General features: G+C 36.7%; 1 protein-coding gene across 1 annotated transcript; it reads left to right on the forward strand.

Annotated features, from left to right (window-relative positions):
* The first annotated feature begins 1,246 nt into the window (after positions 1–1,246).
* Positions 1,247–15,928, forward strand: LOC118337833 (solute carrier family 12 member 3-like). The gene is made up of 28 exons (XM_035674947.1): positions 1,247–1,297; positions 2,489–2,686; positions 3,156–3,312; positions 3,589–3,720; positions 3,867–3,942; positions 4,454–4,549; positions 4,847–4,986; positions 5,185–5,295; positions 5,411–5,522; positions 6,090–6,220; positions 6,316–6,400; positions 7,164–7,321; positions 7,410–7,517; positions 8,108–8,231; positions 8,414–8,515; positions 8,929–9,084; positions 9,258–9,357; positions 9,669–9,780; positions 10,032–10,166; positions 10,391–10,497; positions 11,180–11,262; positions 11,387–11,455; positions 11,728–11,832; positions 12,096–12,207; positions 12,504–12,590; positions 12,825–12,960; positions 13,081–13,148; positions 14,379–15,928. Exons 2-28 carry the CDS (start codon positions 2,508–2,510, stop codon positions 14,515–14,517), a joined length of 3,120 nt encoding a protein of 1,039 aa, XP_035530840.1. The 5' UTR covers positions 1,247–1,297; positions 2,489–2,507; the 3' UTR covers positions 14,518–15,928.
* The last annotated feature ends 7,674 nt before the right edge of the window (positions 15,929–23,602 follow it).

The raw sequence follows: 23,602 nt of genomic DNA on the forward strand, positions 1-23,602 counted from the left end.
GTGGATGCTAGGAGCCAAATTCTTATTGTACTTCACTATCTGTTGTGTACACAATATGTTCAAAATTAGACAATTATTAGCTTCTTTTTGAATAGATATTGATTGACATTGTTTGGTGTCTTTAGACAGACATTTGACCAATGAATTGGTCTTTTAGAGTGACTGGAATCCATTCTGAAGAACTGGCCAAGGTAAGACATAGAATAGAATATAATAGGGGAGCCTATGTCTATTTTTAGAGTGTATCTTGTAAAAGCATAGGAGGACCTGGAGCTTTTTCATGTGCCCTATTGACGTAGTAAACATTAGTTCATGTACAGTCAACAATTCTGAAAAAAGCACAGGTTGAGTCATCAGCTCAGCTGTAGCCTCATCTCTGAACATTTGAAAATATGCAGTCATTTATCTTTTTTTTTCTATTCTTGGAGTGATGAGTGAAAACTTCGAACATTGGGAATAAATTATATTGAACTGAACGAAAATCTTCATCTTTTTTCATCTTCAAAAAAGAAGTTAAACAGAATAAAATACAAAACTGGCTTCAATTGTCAATATTTTTGTGCTAAACAAAAATGTGTGGCATGTGCTTCCAAGAAAATCAAAGCAAAAACAATTGGTGTGTGTTGTTCTTTGAGTTTAAAGTACATACATACTTTTACTTTTTAAAGTCTGTTCAGCTATGGTGGCTATCACTAACCACCCGCTTATTCCTCTGTTTACTACAAACTATGTGGCAGCTGCAACTTCTTGTTGTGTGACAAAGATTTTCTCAGAGTACTAGAGAACTACCAGTAACTCAATATGGAAAACAGAAAATATAAGGGGTTACTTGGGAATATGTTGGAAAAAATATTGTCAACAGACACTTTAGGTGTGTTCAAATGTAAAATTTGAATGAAAAAATTCCCAAATTCTAATATTATTCTACTATGTGAAACTAATAAAAAGTGAAAGATAAGTGTGTATGTAAAAGTTTACTTAAAGGTTCTAAAAAAGGTTATACAAAATATAATATAATAATAAATATATAAAAATCAAATTGCAGAATGTTCTGGAATACATCAGAGGGGCCTCAAAAAGAAGTAAATTTATCTATGAAATTATCTTTGTTATCTCTCTTTTTTTAGTGTGCATAATAGTAAGGTGTGTGTGTGAGGGGGGAGGAAGATGAGGAATATGGGAGGGGATGTCATCTACCTCACTGAAGGTATAAATATAAAGAGTCGCGGAGTGAAATGAAAGAAGGAACACATTTCATCTGTATCCCATTTTATTCATCTGGAATAGAAAAACCTATGTGAGTACTGTTTCTGCTATAAATTTCCTAACAAATATTATAGTATCTAACATACTTAAAGTAACGTTTTCATATGTCAGAATGATTAAAAGGTTTACTCACATTTAATTTGTTTTATTATGATTGGATACATTTTAGGATATTGTGAGGTTTTAGGACTGTTGTAAGACATTTAATCGAACTCATCGATACATGCACAGAAATGTATTTATAGACATCAAATGCCGACTTATACTGTTAGTTTGTAAGAGGGTATTACAGTATTATGACCAGTAAATTAGGTTAAATACATTTGAGACAAGTTGTAACATTGTATTTTGGTCTCACTGAAAAGAAATAATGTATTTGAAAATATGAAATAAGAAAATCTCACATAATGAATGAATAATGATAAAACGCTAACAAACTATTTTATGTTATTTTGGTATACTTAAGGTTGTCTAGCATAAGAGAAAAGACTCAAACCTTTTTATGGAGCTCAGTACATCATAGATGAGCTCAGTATCAAAGAAGACTCCCACACATTGCTCCCCCATTCAAGACTTACTGAATCAGTAATTAGTCAAACAAGAGATCCTTTTAACTGTACGAATCAATGTCAGTGAAATTAAACATTTACTAGCTATAATTGACAAAAATGGTTACAGTGGAGAATATTTACGATTAATTCTTTGGATATTTTTTTAATAAAAGGGGATTCCACAGACTCTACTCATCAAAGTCTGTTTACAATTCTTGGGGAGTACAACTGCATAATTATGTAAAATTAGCTGTAGGAAGCCTTTTGTGGCTCCAGAGGGAGCTGTGCAAAATCTGATGAATTTATCATAATTCATCATAAAAGAAAAGATATTTGCATTGATCTGTATGCTTTTTTTATCTGTCCAAACAATGTTGTGCAATGCTAAATTGCTCAAGCTCTTAACAATGCATCAAATGACCGCAGTATGTGTAATGTGAAGGGAGCTGCTCATAATGACAGACCTACAGAAAATGATCAACCATCATGCAGAGCAGCTTTAAAAACTTTGTAACAAATGTATTCAAAGTAAAAAATATGTCATATGTTGTGTTTTAAGCTTGTACCCTTCTGTATTATCAAGCGTTCTGTTTAAAGAAATTTTTCAAAGCAAACTTAAAAATGCTAACAGTTCTTAAACTGACCTTTTTCCTCCCCATACTGTTACACAGGAATCAGTAGGACGTGCCGATGGGGCAGTTCACGTCAAAGCGTGGAGGTTTGGGCACTCTCCCTCGTGTCCGCTTCTCAACCAGGGAGGAGGAAGGACCTCCGAGGTATTCTCCACACCATTTTGATGCTAGCAGGCAGCAACAAGATGGTAACCTCCAAATTCCTCCAACCATTGTTGTCTCGGACATGGATTCAAGGTTTGTGATGTTCACTAGTGACCACTTTCACTTTCCAAATCAGGTTTTTCTTTCAATTAGGGGGCAATTTGGCAAAACTGGAAAACCTTTATTCCATATTTAAGATCATTTAAAATAAGTCATACCTTTAAGTGAACATGGTTCAGGAGATCATGGTCATCTTACACTACAGACTGATTCAAATGAAACCAACAAAACTGAATGACTCAAGTAGGAATGCATGATTGACACCTATATTTTTTTGCTGTGCTGAGAAAGTTAATCCAAAATTGTACTGTACTTCATGAGAAAAGTTTTGATGGTAGTTTTTTTCAGCAGGCAGCAGTATCTACCATTATAGGAACTGCGGATACAATTACAAATTAGCTTCAGCATTTACTTCAATAAACACAAAATAAATTATAAGTTATTTTATTTTATTTATGTTATGTATTTATAATAACTTTTGCTTGGACCTCCTGCAAAACAGTGCATTAGAGCGTCGTGGTTCGAGGGCAGAGCTGAGGAGATCTTCCCTCTACAGCACATTAGACCTAGTGCCACAGCTGGAGCATTATGCCGGCACACTGCCACACAAACAAGTGAGGAGCCGGCCCTCTCTTGAGGCTCTCCGCAGGGCATTTGAGGTAAGTTTTAGACCTCTGGAAACCACATCATGCAGTAACTTCCATCATCTAGCAGACCCTTGGGAATCAAACCTTGAAAGTACATTAATCTAGTCTTCACCTTATATCTTACCTTATTACCTTGTAGAAAGTGGGAGCTATTATTTGCAAGAAAGCAGTTAGTAGATCATTGTAAAAACAAAGACATTTATAGAGTCTCCATTAATTTCTCAAACTAAATGTATCCCTATATGATTGTCTATCTCTCCCTCTTTGTATAAAATGTATTTTTCTCAGGATGTGGAAGGGGCAAGCACCACCACTGACTCAGGTGTCAGCAGTCTGCCAGCGACTGACAACGGGAATGAAGAATCACAAGGTCCACAGGAGAAAGCTCCTACTAGATTTGGCTGGATAATTGGTGTCATGGTAAGCGAAGCGAAGACATGCAAAACATGGACAAAAGCTTCATGCACTGCTTATTTCAATTGTTATAACACTTGATGTATGAAACAATCTTTCAAACATCACAATAAAAAAACTTTCTGAGCTGTTTTATTTAACTTTTGTCATAGGTTCGTTGCATGCTAAACATTTGGGGGGTTATCCTGTTTCTCCGGCTATCGTGGATCACTTCTCAGGCAGGCATTTGTGAGTTATCACTTCATTTATCCCTCTATTTATTAGTCCCTTCCATTCCTATGTGGCTTCTTGTGGCTGTAATATGCATTTGCTTCACCCTTACTCTCTTATCTCTGACTTGATTTAACTTTTACACATTATGTTGCATGAGAATAGTGTGTTCACATTGCTGGTAGAGCTTTATCTCAGGTGCAGGGTAAAACTTGAAGTTGAGGAAAAGAAAAGGAAACTCCTTGAAAAACATAATGATAATTGAAACATAACACAATCAAACCTAATGAAGAAACAAAATCATTTGACCCTTTTTTATTGCCAATTTAAGTCAATTCAACCAAACGTTGTTCCCTACGATGATCAAAAACTGATTATATATGGGTTTAAAGGTATGTGGAATTTAAAGAGGTCCAGTCCATTCTCTAGATAAGATGAAGAAGCCAGGTACCGAAGCCTAAAAAAAAATACCCAACAATATTGATAAGGTATTGTAGTAATGATGAATACCTCCATTTGTCTATCTCAGTGTTGACCTGGCTTATTATCCTGATGTCTGTGATGGTTACCTCAGTAACTGCCCTCTCCATCTCTGCCATTGCCACCAACGGGAGAGTGGTCTCAGGTCAGTCACTTCCTGTGTCTCAAAATATGTGCAGTCAAGCATTCGGAGATTCAAAGTAAGGTCTGAAAACATCACACACAAAAATGGCTAGAGTAATGTATTAATATTATCTATATCAAGAGTATCAAAACTATTTAATGCATTGGACATGTGATAGACTTTTTATACTTACCTTATAAAGATATAGATATATAGATTCTTAAGTTATTGCCTAGTAATTTTACCAACTCATCTACAGCATTCTATGATAAGAACTATGTCTCTTGTCACTCATTTGTGGTTGAACATCATTTTCAGGTGGGGCATATTTTATGATCTCCCGCTCTCTGGGTCCTGAAATTGGCGGACCAATTGGGGTGGTTTTTTCCTTTGCCAACGCTCTGGCCTGTGCCCTCAACACTGTTGGCTTTGCAGAGGTGGTCCGTGATCTAATGCTGGTATTTATGCTTCAACTCTCGTAAAAGAAATGTATAATAGTTTATTTTACATAACCCATGAGATTATAGGTACTTGACAAGGCAGGAATCTCTGATAGCACATGTTTGTTATGTTTGAAGTTCTCCACTGACTTACTCTGTACACAAAGATTTTTTGGTTCTTATTTATGTGTAAATAATTTGGTTGTATTAATGTAGGAGTTCAATGTCGTCATGGTCGATTCAATCAACGACGTCCGTATTGTGGGCGTAATCACTGTGACTGTTCTTCTGCTCATATCATTGGCTGGAATGGAGTGGGAGTCCAAGGTGAGCACATCCTGACACATCTCACTTTATTTGCTGGATTTGGCCCATATGTCTCCTTATACTAACTTTTTAAACTCTTAATCATATTTTTTCTTCTCTCTCATTTGTCTCTCAGACCCAGATTTTGTTCTTTTTAGTTCTCTTGATCTCATTTGCTAACTACATTGTGGGCACATTCATCCCTCCCAGTAGAGAGAAACAAGCTGTGGGCGTCTTTGGATACCGCAGTGAGTTCAGGATTCTCAGGACAAACCTTTGCCTTTTATTACAGCAACTGTTTGAATAATTCACTTTAATTTACGTAATGCACAGGGGCTGGTCCAGAGAATGGGCGCTGAAATCTGTTTTGCATACAGTATTTTGCACGTGGTATAAATATGTTATTTTTGCCAAGTGTGTATTTGACTATTTCTGCATACTGGGGACCATAAACAGTATTGGAATTGCATAAATTGGGAATGACTGGAAAGCTGAGACACATACTTCATGCCACCCCTGCATAAGTCAGTGGCCCATTTGTGCCACCCCAGTCAAAAATGTCTGGAAACGCCCCTGTCAGAGTAGGAATCATTATACGTCATTATTACTTTGAAATGTTTGTTAAAATGTTTGTTTTTTGCACTTATTATATTCATTTTAAAACCACAGAAATCGGCAAAAAATTCAAAATAAGGGCAAAATTGGATTACATAAAATATAAATAGCAGTTCTATAGTTTCACTTTTTTTAATTTGTAGATTATATAACTGTTCTTGCCACCAGAAAAAACTCTCTCTCTCTCTCTCTGTCACCAGGTGATATCTTTGTAGAAAACCTGACACCAGACTGGAGAGGACCTGATGGCAGCTTTTTCCAGATGTTTGCCATTTTCTTCCCCTCTGCCATCGGCATCCTTTCTGGAGCCAATATCTCTGGAGACCTTAAAGTATGAAAACAAAGAGAGCAGAGAGATACTTATTACATCACAGCCACCAAAAAGGACAACATGAATGTTGACTTGTGTATTATTTGCTTTTGCAGGACCCTGCTACTGCTATCCCCAAAGGCACCCTCATGGCCATTTTCTGGACTACAGTCAGCTATCTAGTTATTTCTGTAACTGTTGGTAAGATACTCATTTAACAAGCTCGCATTATTTTTTATTTTTATTTGCTTCTCATTTAATTGAATTTTTTGAGGTGCAAGGTAGTTTTGGAGAAGCAACAGGAGGCATGGGAGCTGAGGGGTTATCACTTATATATTGCATGAGCATGAGAGGGTTGATGGGCTTTGTCATAATTCATCACAGCACTGAAAGTCCCCATGACCAGGACAAATGCCTCCAAAAATCAGTAATTCCAGCTGTTATTAAATTTATAAACAAGCAGGTAACATCTGCACATACTATATCTAAAAAGTCCATATCAAAAATGTACCTAAACTCGACATGCTTAAATACATTTTCAAAATAAGAGAGATCTAACTGAAGAGACTCAAGTCAGACGCAAACCAAGTAGACCCAATATGTTGTCTGCTCAAATAAACACAGGGAAGACCCCAACATTTGCAGCAGCAGGAAGCAGCATTGTTTTAAAGAGCAGTTGTGGTTGAAAAGAGCAGCAATACATTTTCCCTACACTACACTTTACACTCTCCATCTTGCATCTAAATTATTACAGCACAGTATTGCACATAATTAGAGCTGAGAATAAATCCTCTCAAATCCTCCCAAGGAGCAGCTGTTAGACATTTTGACACACTCAGGTCCATTCAGCTATGTTCAGAGAATCAAATAAAAAAAAAAACTAAACTAACTAAAACACTTGCATTTGCAGTCTGAAATCTCACCTTACAATATGACTGTCATATTTATGTTTGTTCTCCTCAAGCGGCTTGTGTGGTGCGTGACGCCTCCGGTAACCTAACCGACATTCTGACTGGAAACATGACTGACGGCTGTGTGGGTCTGGCATGTAACATGGGCTGGAACTTCACAGAGTGCATCCAGTCACAGACTTGTACTTATGGTCTGGCCAACAGTTCAAAGGTACCATTTAATCCAGAAGGCCTTCTGTCTACAATGGAATAAAAATATAACGTAAATACTTATTCTTAATGATGACTATTCCAACCAGGTACTGGGCCAAGTTTCAGGTTTATCCTATCTCATCACTGCTGGTGTCTTTGCAGCCAGCTTGTCATCTGCCCTTGGTTTCCTTGTCTCTGCCCCTAAAGTCTTTCAGGTGAGACGCACTCTGATAATAAACTGAGTTTAACTTCTTCCTCTATTAAAAGCTGGTATATTTTTAAACATGATTAATCATCATGTAATTTAGAGTATCTTCTACTCTGACATATTATCTGTGTATAGAACAGAACTTTCTTTTTTAATATGGCCACAATGAGATCTACCGTAGTAAAGTTTCTACATAGTACTAGTACTTTTACAATGACTAAGAGTGAGAGTGTTACAAAATGAAAAAAAGCACAGACATTAAGTAAGTAGGCACATTGACTAAAACAGTGGTTCTCAAGCTTTTAGAGTCGCGATCCCCCAAAGTAATCATGATGTTGTTCCAGACCCTGCACCCCCAATGTGTAACAAATTAAAGCTACCAAACATACAGGAAGACCATTGCTTTGCCCACCTACAAAACAACAACTAATTCATGTTTTTAGATTTATCTTTTTTAGAGTCAACGTGTCTGCTTTAGGCCTAAAAGCACAATAACAGACAGAAATATATTCTCATATTACTGAGGTAGATGTAGTGAAGTCTAACATGATGCACATTTTTGTTTTATTAACTTATTTTTTCTGCCTTATCTGCCAGTGTCTTTGCAGAGACAAAATATACCCATACATCGGATTCTTTGCAAAGGGTTATGGGAAAAATGATGAGCCTCTCCGAGCCTATTTACTCTGCTACGTCATTGCTGTGGCCTTCATTCTCATCGGTGGGTGTGATCTAATACTGTTGCCCTTTTGTTATTGTAATTATTGATTCACATATGTTTTTGTATGCTAATCTCGTCACAAAAAGGTGTTTTTTGTTCTTGTTGTTATACGTTTTTGATTACGTTTATCTAGCTCTGGAGTTGTAACGTGTTTTTGATTTTTCTCTCCCGTATTGTTATAGCTGAGCTGAACACCATCGCAGCCTTGATCTCCAACTTCTTCCTGTGTTCCTACAGCCTCATCAACTTCAGCTGCTTTCACGCTTCAATCACCAACTCCCCTGGTAAGTTCCCTGCTAACACACAACACCACACACACAGGTCCCCCAAACTAAATGAAAAAAATGTTTGTTGTTTGTCATCCAAAAAGATTTCGAGTCTGACTACTGCTATGGCTAAGGTTTAGGGCAGTGGCTCACTAAAGCTAACAATTTGGATTAAATTTGATTATTTTTTGTGAATATTGCATCAGAGATGAGTTTTCCTGAGGTTTATAGGGTATTTATTTATGTATATGTTTTTATTTTTTTTAACAATCACACATTCTTATTAGGCTTGTTTTTGACTAATTCAGTGGGTTTTTTTCTTCCTGACTACCATTGTTCAATTAGCTCATTGGTCGTTTAACTGGTGGACATTACAAGTTACGTGTTATGCCACCTAAAAGCTGTCTATTTCTCATTGTTGCCCTCTCTAGGTTGGAGGCCGTCATTTCACTACTACAGTAAATGGACTGCGTTGTTTGGAGCAGTGATATCTGTGGTGCTGATGTTCCTGTTCACCTGGTGGGCTGCTCTCATAACCTTCTGTATCATCTTCTTCCTGTTTGGATACGTCAACTACAACAAGCCAAGTAAGTCCAAAACAGTTAATACTGTATATTTTTTAATGCAATCGTGTTCTGATAAAACTGGCCTTGATTAAGAGTGGAATAAGTCAGAACTGTGTGATTTTTTTCCCTTATTTAGTTTTGTCTCTCAGTTCTTTCACTGTCACCTCACTTGAGTGTGTTTTTGACACCCACAGAGGTAAATTGGGGTTCGTCGGTCCAGGCAGGTACATACAACATGGCTTTGTCATACTCTGTCTCTCTGTCTGGTGTTAAGGATCATGTCAAGAATTTTAGGTGAGTGACAAATGTGACATTTTATAGTATGCATCAATAATTATTTTATTACATCAGCTGATGTTTGTATGAGAACACTTGTTACTCTCCTAAGTGCCAATGCCATCTTAATTAACAATGAATGCAGCATTGGTGAATATAGACCTTCCTCTTATTTTTTTTTAAAATTTAATCTCATTTTTAATCTCTAAATTCTCATTTAGTAGACAAAAGTAAAGTACATTTTATATTTTAGTGATCATCGGTGGTGATTATATTTATTTATACACATGACATAGACCCTCATATGTGTTTTCTGATTTGTTTTTCAGACCACAATGCCTCGTACTGACTGGGCCACCAAACCAGCGACCAGCCCTGGTGGACTTTGTCGGCTCTTTCACTAAACATATAAGCCTCATGATCTGTGGAGACATAATCATGGTCAGTCATTCAGTCTCAACATTTTACTAATAAAAATAAAGCTGTGTTTTTGATTTGTTGTTGTGATCTGCACTTTACTGCCACCGTCAAAGAGAGATGGTTTAGTATTAAAGAAGCTATCCAATCCTAAGCATCCCTTCAGTAGCTTTTCATCAGACAGATGAAGAAGACATGTTAAATGGTTTTAGTTTGCTTGCTTGTCTTTCACTGAATCCTCCTTGTTGTTTAAAGATATTAATGAATTCTTTCAGGAGCAGGACAGGCAGACTCGGCCGCAGGATACCACTGACAGCTTGGTGAAGTGGATGAACAGGAGGAAGGTGCGCTCCTTTTATACTCCTTTCACTGCGGACAGCCTCAGAGCCGGAGCACGACACTTGATACAGGTAAAATATATTTTAGTTAAGAAGCTGCATGTGTTGATCTGTGGGAAATAACTAAGCTTTAGTCATCCAAAGCATATTTAGTTAAGGTAAACATTACTTTCAATAAACATTTGATCATCCAAGGACCTCCTATATTGTATATTTACTCAACAATGTGTATTTATTTGTATTTTATTAACCTAAAACTTTAAATAAAATTTTTGTTCTCATTTGACTTTTGAAAGGCTTCTGGTCTCGGCAAGCTGAAGCCCAACACTCTGGTCCTGGGCTTCAAGGCAAACTGGAGGGACAGTTCTCCTGAAAGCATTGAAGATTATACCAACACCATATAGTAAGAGTAGTTAAAGAAAAGAAAAACTATGTTTTGTGCCAACGCAGCTTTATATAGTGTGAGAAAATTAAGGCTGTGAACTAATACCATGCCACAAACTTTGTGATGTCCAGACTCTGATGATAAACATGTAAGTGCCATAGAAACATACAACTTCCCTGCAATAAATCCTGCCTTCATGAATGTTCAGATTTAGTTTAAACAGTTTTGGCGCCACCTACTGCTTAACTCGATGTTCCAACTCCTAATAACCACATGATGGTAGTAGATGGAAACAAGCACTGCCTTTGCATTTTCTTTTACCAAATCACTCCACATTTGGTTAAAATTTGCAATAAAAAATAATTATTGGGCGGCAGTAGCTCAGTATGTAGGGACTGCTTGGAGGTGCCAGTTTCACCTCCTGTGCACTGCCGAGGTGCCCTTGAACAGTTCAACCAACTAACCCCAACCGCTAATGGGCTGCTGTTAAACCTTGCAGCACCGTCACCCTACCATCTTCTCTCCCTGTTTGCATGTCCACAAGTGCATTGAAAGTGTGTATTTCAGCCTGTGTGTGTGTGTAAAAAAAAGAGTGAAAAGAACAATTTCCCCTAGGGGATTAATAAAGTATATATCTTCTTCTTCTAATCCACTTTAAAACTCAAATCTTACCTTCTTGTCTTGCTTTTCTTTTCTCTAGTGATACCTTTGACTCCAATTACTGTTTGTGTATCTTGAGGATGATGGACGGGCTGGATATCTCTGACCAGTTTGACTTTGAAGGTTAGACATCCAGATTTCAGATTTTTTGAATTTTCTGTGTGTGTGTGTGTGCCTAAAACATGACATATTTGCATAACATTCAACACAAAAAACAATGGTGACGGATGTAATGTCTGTCCTCCAGTGAACCAGGGCTTTGAGCCGGATGAATCTGTTGAAAATGACGACCAGCAGTCTCCTGAGGGGGAATCCGGTGAGCTTTTACTTTATGCACTCTCACACATTAGACTACAATATTTTGCATTCACTCCTGAAGGGGTGGGAGTGTTGAGGCGAGAGCACTGTAATCTGCAACAACACTGTTAGATACCACTAAATCTTACATACTGATTCTTTAAACTGCAATAAGGCACTTCTGGGTTAAAGATGATGGAATAGACCCAATGGCCTTCTATGCCATATACCACCTCATACATATATAATTATTTCCTCCACACCTCACTCCTTCTCCTTTTGCTGTTACAGCTGACAACATCTCAGATAAAGGCGACAGCAATCAGATCAAGACAGTGTTTCAGAATGACCAGGGGAAGAAGACCATCGACGTCTACTGGATAGCTGACGATGGAGGTGAGACCAAAGAGATCTGTCAAAACAAGCACAATACACTAGTTGTATTTTGACTTGTTAATATCTGTAAAATATCAGATATATTTAAGAGGATGGGATCATAATCAGTATAATATGTATCCCGTCATTTATTACAATAATGGTTAGTGGACACAAGAGACAGTGGCCCCTATGTCTTACACTGCAGACTGCACACAAAGCCATGCACTTTTATCATGGCTCCTCTTTCTAAACTGCAATATTTATCTTCCTCTCTTTTAAAGGCCTGACTCTGTTGGTGCCTTACCTGCTGACCAGGAGGAAACGCTGGCACCGCAGTAAGGTCAGGGTCTTCATCGTAGGAGATGAACAAAACATGGATGAAGGCCGCAACGAGTAGGTTTTTTCTGTTCTACTTTCTGGATAAATTACTTGATGATCAGTTTAATTTTGACTTGTTATGATCTGCATTTATATAAGTGTATTTTTGTTTTAAATAAAATCATGCATTTATTCATACATGTTAATTGGAATGTAAGCGGGTAGATGTATTCTGAAATATTTTGTGCAATACATTAGACTTTCTTATTTCTTTCTCCAGTTCATGGACATTTTCCATTGCAGTACATAACAGAGTGCATGATGGTTTGTGGGAACTGATGTGCTTAGACTTTGATTGTTGTTTCTTGTAGGATGATCGCTCTGTTGAAGAGGTTTCGGTTGGATTTTAACGATGTTATAGTTATGACAGACAGTGAGAGGCCTCCACTTGCTAAGAAGTAAGTTTCCAAAGACATTTCACCTAAACTAAACACCTAAACTACAAACTAAACTTTGTAAAATTTGCATTTTTAAATATTTAAATTTAAGAAAGTGCTTTACAGATGTTAAGAGCTCATTGAGCCTCCAAAGACCAAGACTGGATTTCTGTAGTTCTTTGTCATTTCAGTTGATTTTATTTTTGTACTTCACCGCATGCTGACTCCTGTTCTTTTGTTCTTGCTGCCTCTCAGCCTGAGTAGGTTTGTGGATAGTGTCGCCCCCTTCAGACTATACGATGAACAGCAGGAAGGTGTCTCAGTTCAGGAGCTGAGACAAAGCACCCCATGGAAAATATCAGACAAAGAGTTTGAGGCATTCAAACTTAAGGTGAGTGCACGTATTTGTGCTGTCCATTTTGATCCAGTGAGAATAAACAAGTGTCAAATGTCTCTGTGTATGAGGCCCATCAGTTGTAAGTTTACTTACTTTTATTCCTTCCCTTCACAGTCTGAGAGAAAAGTGAGGCTGAATGAAATCATCCGGAAGAATTCACAACACGCCTCACTCGTGCTTGTGTGAGTACACATGGTCCTATATCCACCCTCATATCCCCACCTTCTGTCTCAATATTCAGTCAGTTTTACTCTAACCTACTTATAAATGCTAAATGGGGGATTTAGCATTTATAAGCACTACATAAACATTTAATAAATGATTTATAGAGCACTATAGTGTAGCTGTAAGCAGATAAAAGGACATTTTAACTGTTTAGTTGTTAAAAAAACCACATTAATTACCAATTACAATAAATTATACAATTATATCCGCTTAACCATACATTGTAGTGCTCTATACACCATTAATAAATATGTATACAGTGCTGCTGAATACAGGGAGTTACAATGTTAAAAAAGTGTTACAGTACTAGTACATATTAAGAGATAAATAAAAAAATTTAAGTACGACAATATAGACTTTTTTAGAAAGTTAAGTTACAATATGTGGAGAACATTTTTCAGATAGTGCCACCAAGTTCTATAAAATTGGTGAAAACAGTGAAATAACACCACATGTTCAAAAGTATGTTGACAAGGAAACAAAGTATGTGAACACTTTAGCATTACACCTACATGTGATTGTTAAAAAGCTCATTCCAAAAACCATGCGCATTAATTTGCTCCAGCCAGCCTCCACTCTTTCTGATTTCTTTTTAGATTTCAGCCACAAGAGCATTAGTGAAGTCAGCCACTGATGTCTGGTAACAAAGCCTAGCACATAATTAGTTCAAGTTCATCCCAAAGGAGCTAGATTGGGTTGAGGTCAGGTCTCTGTGCAGGCCGGTCAAGTTCTTACACACCTTTGTGCACAGGGCCATTATTATGTTGAAACAGGGAAGGGCATTCTCTAAACTGGTATCAAAATTTCTCTTGATTGGAACAGTCAGTGGCTAAAGTATGTATTATAATGATATTTTAACCTATTTAAAGAAAATTATAAATGTTTGGCTTTGCACGTAATAAAGGTGAAACATGTAACAGGCCATCAGTATTGAAAACAATACATTGTCTGATGCACACAGACATGCAAAATTATACACAAAGAGCCACCTGATGATGGCTATTTCCATGGAAGTGTGAGTCGGACAAAGGATGGAAAAAGATGGAAGAGATAAAATATTTTTTGGATCGCTGCAAACCACAACATGCACTAATTTGACTTGTGTAATATTCTCGTAATAGGTCAAGTAAGGGCAGTGTTTGTTCTTCTGTGCTGTTTTGTTCATGTAAATGTGATGGTTTTTCCAGGAGCCTACCTGTGCCACACAGTGACTGTCCCAGTGCTCTGTACATGGCCTGGCTGGATACTCTGACCCGTGGCCTTCACTGCCCCGTGGTGCTTATACGAGGAAACCAGCAGAATGTCCTCACCTACTACTGCCAGTAAAAAATACCCCAGGAACAAAGGGAAAATACAACATAAACCCAATAAGTGAAATAAGTTAAAAAGAATGTGTGAAACTGGTGCCAATTGAGGGTTAACAAACCTGATAGAGTAAGAGCTCTTATAGACAGTGATGGAAGATAACACCATTGTAGTTACTTGTATCACTGTCATCAAGATCATCTTCAGGATTATGTGGATACCAACACCACCATAGTCAATTTCCTTCTGCAACAGCTGGACTCCCTTGATGCTGCTCTGCCTAAGCCACAACTTGAAACAAAAGGTGATAGAAGACGCACCAGAGACCCGAAGAGAGTGAGTTTTATTCAGGTTTTAAGGTAGTCTGAGATGCTGAGTGGTTATACAGACTGCTGTCCTGGATTGTTGACAGGTACCATGAATGAACACAGAAATACACAAAATCCCTCCCATATATTTACTATATTGTGTGTATATGTAATATACTACTAGTTCAGCCTTAATGAACAGTCCATTAAATGGGTTTATCACTATCTATATAGAACTCAGGCAGTATTTTCCAGTGGTTCCAAATTAAGTGCTCTTAAGGTTAGTATAGATGTCCAGCTAGGGTCTGTTCTTGGTCCTCTTTGTTTTAAGATTGTTTTTTGTAAGATTCGTGCCATTTACTAAGAGAGATGCTCAATATAATTTCAATATAAATATTGTACAGTAAATATGAAGATGGAGTTAGTGAATTTTAGAGTTTCATTATATAACGTATTTATTTAAAAACGGCAAATTATGTGTGAACATTAAAAACGATCAGTACTTATTAATAAATAACTGGGAGAAATGTAACATAGGTAATAAGTATAATAACTAAGTTTAGCTATTAGTAGTTACTGAACCATTTTCACATATGACATAACTTGATAATTGTTCCTGCTGAGAGCAGAGCCTAATGACTGAGTACCTTTGACCTTGGGGAATGTTATTTGTGCATACAAGGATTTCAACTTTGTTGCTGAGGAAAAGTTGAAGTCTTTTGGATTAAACTTGCTCTGTATAGGCAATAACAAATTTAATTTTTTGGCAAATTCGACTTCAACTTGACTTAATGTTGTAAATTTTTTTGTATTTGCATGATTATTTCATTGTAAAATTATATCTTGTGAGTTATTTTTTATTCATATTGTATTTACATAAGATGTGTCTAAAAATGAAATAATAAATGTAAATGTAAATTAAATACTTTATTTAGGATTCCAAAATATGCATCTTCGGAGCTCAAATATTAAAGTGTAAAGCAAATTCAATATTTTCCCCACATGTGACTAGATTCTTTAAAACTTCGTTAATCTGCATTATTTGTACAGGCTGCTTATTGTGTAATGTATTTGTATTTATCTGCTCTATCTGTGATATGTTGGTTTTCTATAATTAATTAAATTACAACTATGCTAAAGGTTATGGACTTCTATTCTTGTCAACAATGGATAGTATTCCTGGTGATGATAAAGAACAAAATCCTCTATATATTTTAATATTCAAATGCTGATGTCAGTGTGGCAACCTGAGTGTATTAACAGGATTAATATACTGTTATGATCAGTCTGTATCAGCACAGAAGGGAGAGACATCAGAGCAGAGTGAAGCTGAGGAGGGCAGGAAGCAGAAGACGTAAGTTAAGATTCTGCTGTATTATTTTAGATCTAATGTTTGTATAGAGGTGGACTGTTTATTAATCAGTTTTTCTAATACTTACAGTAAAAATTATACTTTAAAATAAAAATAAAAACTAACTTTTTCAACAGTATGTTTGCATTTTTAGACACAATAACATCACCTGTATCACCACTAATCCAATATTAACCTTGTAATTGTGAAATGATCCAACAAAATGTTAAGAGTGCATTATTATATGTTAAGTAAACCTGCTTTTTTTTCACAATAACTTTCTTAAAATTATTTTAAATTAAATATTTGCATTTAATTCCAAACGTTTTTATATTTCAAAATGCGTATTTACAAAGATGTTTTTTTTTTTTTTTAAGAATACCATTTTCTACTATTATTTTACATCTTCTTTGTCTTTACCCATCAAGACAAGCCAAACAAGGCAGAGCCATCAATGCAATCGGCTGTTCACTCATTTAGATAAGCAGTTAAAAGAATAACGGGAATATTTCACAATTTCATGGCTGTTTATCTGTATTTATTCAGTATTATTTTTAGTTTACTGTGTGTTCACTGTTCAATGTATTATTTGTGTATCATTTGCTTACATGAGTATAAAATATAAATGATGAACATAATTACATCCACAATTGATGACCTACATATTAATAAATCATGTGAGGACCATCACTGCTTTATTTTAGGTTTAATTTGGGCAATGTCATGAGAAGCAGGGTTAGGGTTAGGGTTAGTCGATAAAAAGTTCACTTTCTTAAACTTCCTTCAACCGAGTAACACATATAACAGCTCTGTTTATTGAGCTACATTTTCAGTTTTATTGTCTGAGATTCCCAAATAAAGTGGGAAGGTTTCTAACATTTAAATGTGAACTCCTTCTTTTTGTTACTAACCCTTTACTGTGGCTCAATAAAACACTGTCCATGGAAGTTTCATACTAAAAATACAAACTTTAGCAAGATTCCCACTTGATTTGACCTATTTTATTGTACAGGTTGTGCATGTAAGTATTGTATTAAGATAGAAAAGGTCTTATCACCCTCACCATCTCAGACAGAGAACATGAAAAAGCTCTAAACAGCCATCTTGGTGCATTTTCTCCAAAGATGGGAACGCAATTTAAAAAATATAAGAGTGTTAGGGCCCAGAACATTATAAGCATTCGAGCAAAATGAATCCATTGCAAGGCAGTTATAACCTACTGTATTACACTAATACCCACAAGGTGTTTTTAATATTGTGCCCAATCTTTATTACTCACGTCACACATTTTCATTGGCTAGTGTTGCACTTCCTAATATGAACAACTGATGAATTGATTTGCATACTTTCTACTTAACCAGACTCCTGCCTAAACTTTGTGTCCTAAGGGAGTTGGAAATATTTTTGTTTTGTTTTTTGAAACTGCACATAGAAGAATTTTACTGTATTTCCCTGAACCTAAATAAAATCTGTTAAAGTTATTGTGTTCTCATCAACATATTTAACAGAGCAAAGATGCAGTGGAGTCTGTTTCTGCTTATTCTGATGGGTAAGTGGATCATCTTAACAGCTCTACTGCAGTACTAGCTGCCTGTTTTTAGCTGAAATTACTGAGTCAGCTCACTCTTTTTATCAATACAAAGTAAAATAAGTGGACTCAGAGCCCTATTTGAATTAAGAGGATGGTGTAAGTAGTAGGTGTAACCTGGGTACTTTTTGATTTAATAGATGCTTGTCATATTACTGGCTCCAACACTGCAGTATTTTCTCTGCTTTCAGGTCAATGTTCCGTCTTCACCTGTCACCTCTATAAGTACGACTTTATTAAAGAGAACAAGACCTGGGATGAAGCCCAGAAATATTGCAGGAAGAAGCATACTGACCTGGCCACTGTGTATGACATGACAGACATGGAGAGACTCCGTGACTCTACAAAGAAACAAGAGGCAGTCTGGATTGGGCTGCGCAGCAACCCAGGAACAGACAACAGGACGTGGCACTGGTCTCTGCCAGGGGTGGAGTTCAATGACAGTGAGACAAAGACAAAGTGGGCTGATGGTGAACCGAATGATAAAGATGGAACTTCTACTGAAAACTGTGTGCGGATGGACGGGTTTAAATGGAAGGATGATAAATGTAACACTAACTACAGTTTTATCTGCTACAATGGTGAGACTATATTACTAAAAATGCTATTGTGTGTATTCAGCACATAATCCTGTCTAATAATTGATTTCTATGTACAGTGGAATCATGCTCATTTACATCCCAATATTGTTTCACCTGTTTTAAGTAAGAAAATAGGATTTTATGAGACTAAATAACTTGGTCCAAGTTTGTCTGTTTATTCCACAGAAACACAGGAACCCAATAAAAAATTCCATTTGATTAACAAAACACTGAGCTGGCCCAAAGCTCAGAACTACTGCAGAGAAAATCACACCGACCTGGTCAGTGGACTCAGTCAGTTAAATGACACCGATCTCAAGACTGAAATTCAGTCTCAGTCCATGCTGTGGATCGGCCTGTTCAGAGACACCTGGAGGTGGTCAGATGGGAGTCATTTCTCTTTCAGAAACTGGGATCTTGAAGTTATTTAAAAGAATGACGACAGCAAGAAATGTCCATGACTATGTTAGATGGAACTGGAAAATGGGGCTCTGATGATTGTATACAAAAAGATCCTTCTTCTGCTATGAAGGTGAGTTTTACAAAGGTCTGCCTCAACTGTTTTCTCCTATAAGAGCAGCACTGGAATCAGTCGGAAGATTCAGCTGAACTTACAGTATTTATTTATTATTACTTATTTATGCATGTATGTTGAATATTTGGATTCTGTCTGGATTCTTACTTAAATGAATATATATTAAAATATTAAAAAAGCTGTTGGAACAAAGATATTATGCAATTTGATATCATTTGGTTAAGTTACAGCTACATGTTGGTTTGTTTGAATCTTGTTTGTTTAACAATATTAGACAATTTAATATTTGGAATATTATATTTTTGTGTTGGTCTTATTTTCTTATATTTCGTTAATCACCATTCTAACAACCATTAATTAGTGACTGTTACAGACGCTGGCTAAATCTGAAATACAATGTTCTGCTTAATTATACGTACTGAAAAAGCATCAAATCAACATTAGTAACAAAACCTAAAAGCAGAGAATTAAAACTGTGATTATTCTTCAATATGAGTATCTAACCAATTCATATTGGACACCAAGTGGTTCCAACAATGAACTGAACAAGGCTGGATGATCCGTGTTTGTTTAATCGGTTTTGCAATGACAGATAGATTTTGTCCCACCTGATCAACGAGCAACAAGACTTGGGAGAGGCCTTATATATTACTGAAAGATTGCCTACAATGACCTGCGGCCCCTCCATCACCAACCTTAAGAGCAGAGATGGATCCAATCAGAAAGCAACGACGGGCTTCCAACTCCTTTTGTCTTGGCTGGGAATAGCCGCTACACCTGCACCCTGACTTCTGGTTCTGGGTCAGTGACGAGGTCGTCGGTTATAAGAACTTGGCTCAATCAGGTGGAGGAATGATGAGTGTGACATGGTCTGGAGTATGGGAAAGAGGAGGAGACCATAAGTGGTCCAGTCAGCCTGATAATAACACTTATAATTTCATCTGTTCTACGTTTTAAAACATTTCTGTTTTTGGTGGTGTGTTTCTCTTGAACAAGCTTGTCTGTTCTTTCATTCAGTTTGAGACAAAGGACTACATGTACACTGAAGCTAGTTACAAAGTAGTGCATAATTGCTAAAGATCTTTTCAAATGTGTTGAAAAAAAACTTTATTGTTATGAGACTAACAACTTTGTATATTTTTTTTTAGTTCTTACTGTGGCAGTTTTTTTTCTCCACAGAAACAAAGCAACTCAATACTGAGTGAGGCAGACTGTAACTCGCTCAATTCTAAACCTGATGTTTGTTAAATTTGTCTTGTTATAAACATGAGATACTTGACTTTTTCGAATAAGTTCAGTTAATTGGGTGGATCTAATCAGTTTTTAGCCAAAATATGAATCTTCTGAACTGCCACTGAGAAACACAGTCTCTGATCTATGAATTGGCAATGTCATGTGCAAATTATTTTGAATCTATTGTATTGTTATAAAGCTGACTGGTTACTTGTATTTGTATTAACAATTCAAAAAAATCACTAATAAAATAAAGTAAAAAGACTATTTTTGACTTCAGTAACATCATTCTGGTTCACCATGTCTTTTGGTCAGTTATCTACAACCATTGATGGTTCAATGTCTGTGCAGACAAAATCAGAAAACCAGAACGCAAGAGTATTGCATTTCAGTGTTACCAACAGAGGGCAGCATTTTTCCTAATGTTATATATGCCCATGCCAATAAAACATCAAATCATAAATTGGGGGTGTAACCATAGGTGGAGCTTATTAGGGAGGACATGAGCTGACTGCAGCCATGAGTGACAGCCGTATACATTAAAACACTTTCCTATGGGACACTGTGACTGCTAGGTTAAGCTGTTTCCCCCAAATAACTTGATGAGGAAGTTGAGAACAAAATGGTGTTGTTTATGTTTGTCAATCAAGAAACCAACTCCACGACAGAGTCATTAGTAATAACTCTTACTCTTATTCTTATTCTTATATATACTCTATCCCCTTTGGAAAACAGTACTGTTTCATGTGCCTTTCATGTCAAATGAGAAAACTAACTACAACACAAGATTGTGGTGTGGATATGGAAGTATATACTGTATATATATATATTAACGGCTGACTGGCACCCCTCCCTGCTTCACATGAACTTCAATAAAGTGAATGGCAGGAGAAGTGCTGTGTGGGAAGCGATGTCAGCCAAATGTTCTGAATAAAGTTTGAATACCTAAACCACAAAGAGTTCATCTGCACAGCAGCGTCCAAAAGAAAATACAGCAGTAAATCCTGCAACTAAAGCTATTAGCAGAGTTTCAGGAGCAAGACGACACCTCAATTATGTCCCTTTCAGCATTCCCAATACCCTCTTAACCTTATCTTTTGCTCTCGTATACTACGCACCTACCCCCCACCCCTTTTATATCTCTTATTTCTTATTCTCCTTCCTACTCTCTACAGGGTCCTAGTGCCTGGGTGCTTTGGTGGATTACTCAATGTGTAGCACTCAAATGCAAAGGAAAAAAAAAGGATGGAAACAGTCTATTAAGAAAACATGTTTTAAAGTTATTTTTGAAGAATAGGAATCTGGTCTCAGCCCCTAATGGTTAACAGTCCAGTGTTTACTTGTCACCAGTCCAGCATTTTCTATTTCTGTTTGTTTTCCATCGAAGTATGGAAATGACCTCTTTCATAACTGATATGGACTTCCTCTTGTGATCAATAGATCATTCTTGGAGTGAAAGAGATCTGAAATTTTTGCATTCAAATATTCAAATGCTGACATCAAGGTGGCTACGAGAGATCACTGTATACACAGCTATTTCAGCTCATTTATTGAGAGCACATCAGATTGGAACAAAGAGACAAGAACAAGAACTCACTTGTGTGTTTAAAAGTGGGTGAGCCATTTATCCTTCAGTACTTGTATTTAACTTTTTTCATACAGAATCAAATTACCATTGTGAATTTAGCTTTTACATTTTCTACACTTAATTTTATCATGTGTAATTGCAGCTTTACATTGTATTATGTTATTTCATTTTCTAGCTTCTACAAATAGTGGACACAATAACAGAAACACCTGATAATATAATTAAATTAAATAAAACACACCTGGCATAAATACGACCTTCCTTAGTCTCACAGAGTAATGTTTATTGTTTGATGACCTCATGTCAGAGGTGTTTTGGTTGATGAAATCATCACGTTGGGTTCACCGCACACTAAATTATCAGTTTCATATTACGGTCTTAAAACTGTTAGACTACACAAACCACGACGTTCATGGGACTTGATTCTGATTTAATCATGAGATTCTTGCGATCAACACCAACACAGAACAATATTTTTTCTGTTTTCAGGTCAGTGTTCCTTCTTCACATGTCACCTTTATGAGTACCACTTTGTTAAAGAGGAAAAGACCTGGGATGAAGCCCAGACATATTGCAGAGAGAAGCAAACTGACAATTGGCCAAATTGAGTTTTACAAAGGTCTGCCTCGACTGTTTTCTCCTATAAGAGCAGCACTGGAATCAGTCGGAAGATTCAACCGGAATAATGTATTTATTATTACTTATTTCTGCATGTATGTTGGATTTTTGGCTTTCTGTCTGTTCTGATTCTGATTCAGTTCACTGTTGAATTGGCCGCTGCTGTATGTCGCCCTCATGCATCTGCACGTTTGGGAGGTCAAGATAATTTTTTCCGAACGTGCAGCAGAATCGTGCTAATCACATCGTGCTAACATTTTATTTTGTGAGACTAAATAACTTTAAAAAATGTGTATTTCTCACGGTGCCAGTTTGTTTATTCCACAGAAACAAAGCAACTCAATACTGAGTGAAGCAGACTGTAACTCGCTCAATTCTGTACCGGATTTTTGTTAAATTTGTTTTGTTATAAACGTGAGAAATTGAACACGACACTGGTTACTTGTTGGAATTAATTCGAGTAATGGGGGCGGATCTAATCAGCTCTATGCCAAAACAAGCATCAATGGCAACAGAAATGACAATGATTAAATCAGATATAGCATAAAAGGTGGAGTTGGGGTGGAGGTGGGTTGCAAAGCGACTTGCAGAGGAAGCAACAAAGAGAGGCAGGCTGAAGCAGCTTAACATTGTAACAATTTCTATACGTATGACAGAAATATACCTTTAAGTATAGCATCAAATCGTAACACTGATTTATTTTTCAATTTATAATGGTCTGGACGGTACTGACCAATGATGTCGTCCTGCAGATAAGGGCATAAGATCAGAACAGGGGAGAGTTTGTGGTTAGAGTCTCCTGTCCTGCTCAATTCAACAACATGCTGGGGGGTAATTGTTGCCTGTGCAGTGGCTGCTCGCAGTCTTTCTTACCACCTTGGAGGATGTCAGGGATTTGTGTCAAGTGTCATGCTGCTTCTACCCCCTGCACAGAAAATGTTACCTGCAATTAGAAACCACAGTATGTGACTGGACTTATAATAAGGACAGTCTACGCACTTACAACATTAGGGGAGACACTAGAGCCAGAATATGTGTTTTAGGTTTGTGGACATGGTAAAAAGGCAGAATATTAGTTAAAAATGTGTTTTTAGAGAGTAGTTAACATGAATTTAATTAATTGTCTCGAGTAAATATTTTGGAACGACAACATGTCTTTCTGCTTGGTGGACTGTCTACAGGGAAGTGTCTGTTTGTCTCCTTTTACATCATGTAAATGATGTTTTTCTCATCAATGGATCCTTTCCTGACTATGATAAAAGCTTAATGTTCTGTATTTCAATATTCAAATGTTTCCATTAAGG

Source organism: Morone saxatilis, unplaced genomic scaffold, assembly GCF_004916995.1.
Source record: "Morone saxatilis isolate NCDOM2014 unplaced genomic scaffold, NCSU_SB_2.0 Contig4, whole genome shotgun sequence".
Lineage (NCBI taxonomy): Eukaryota > Metazoa > Chordata > Actinopteri > Moronidae > Morone > Morone saxatilis.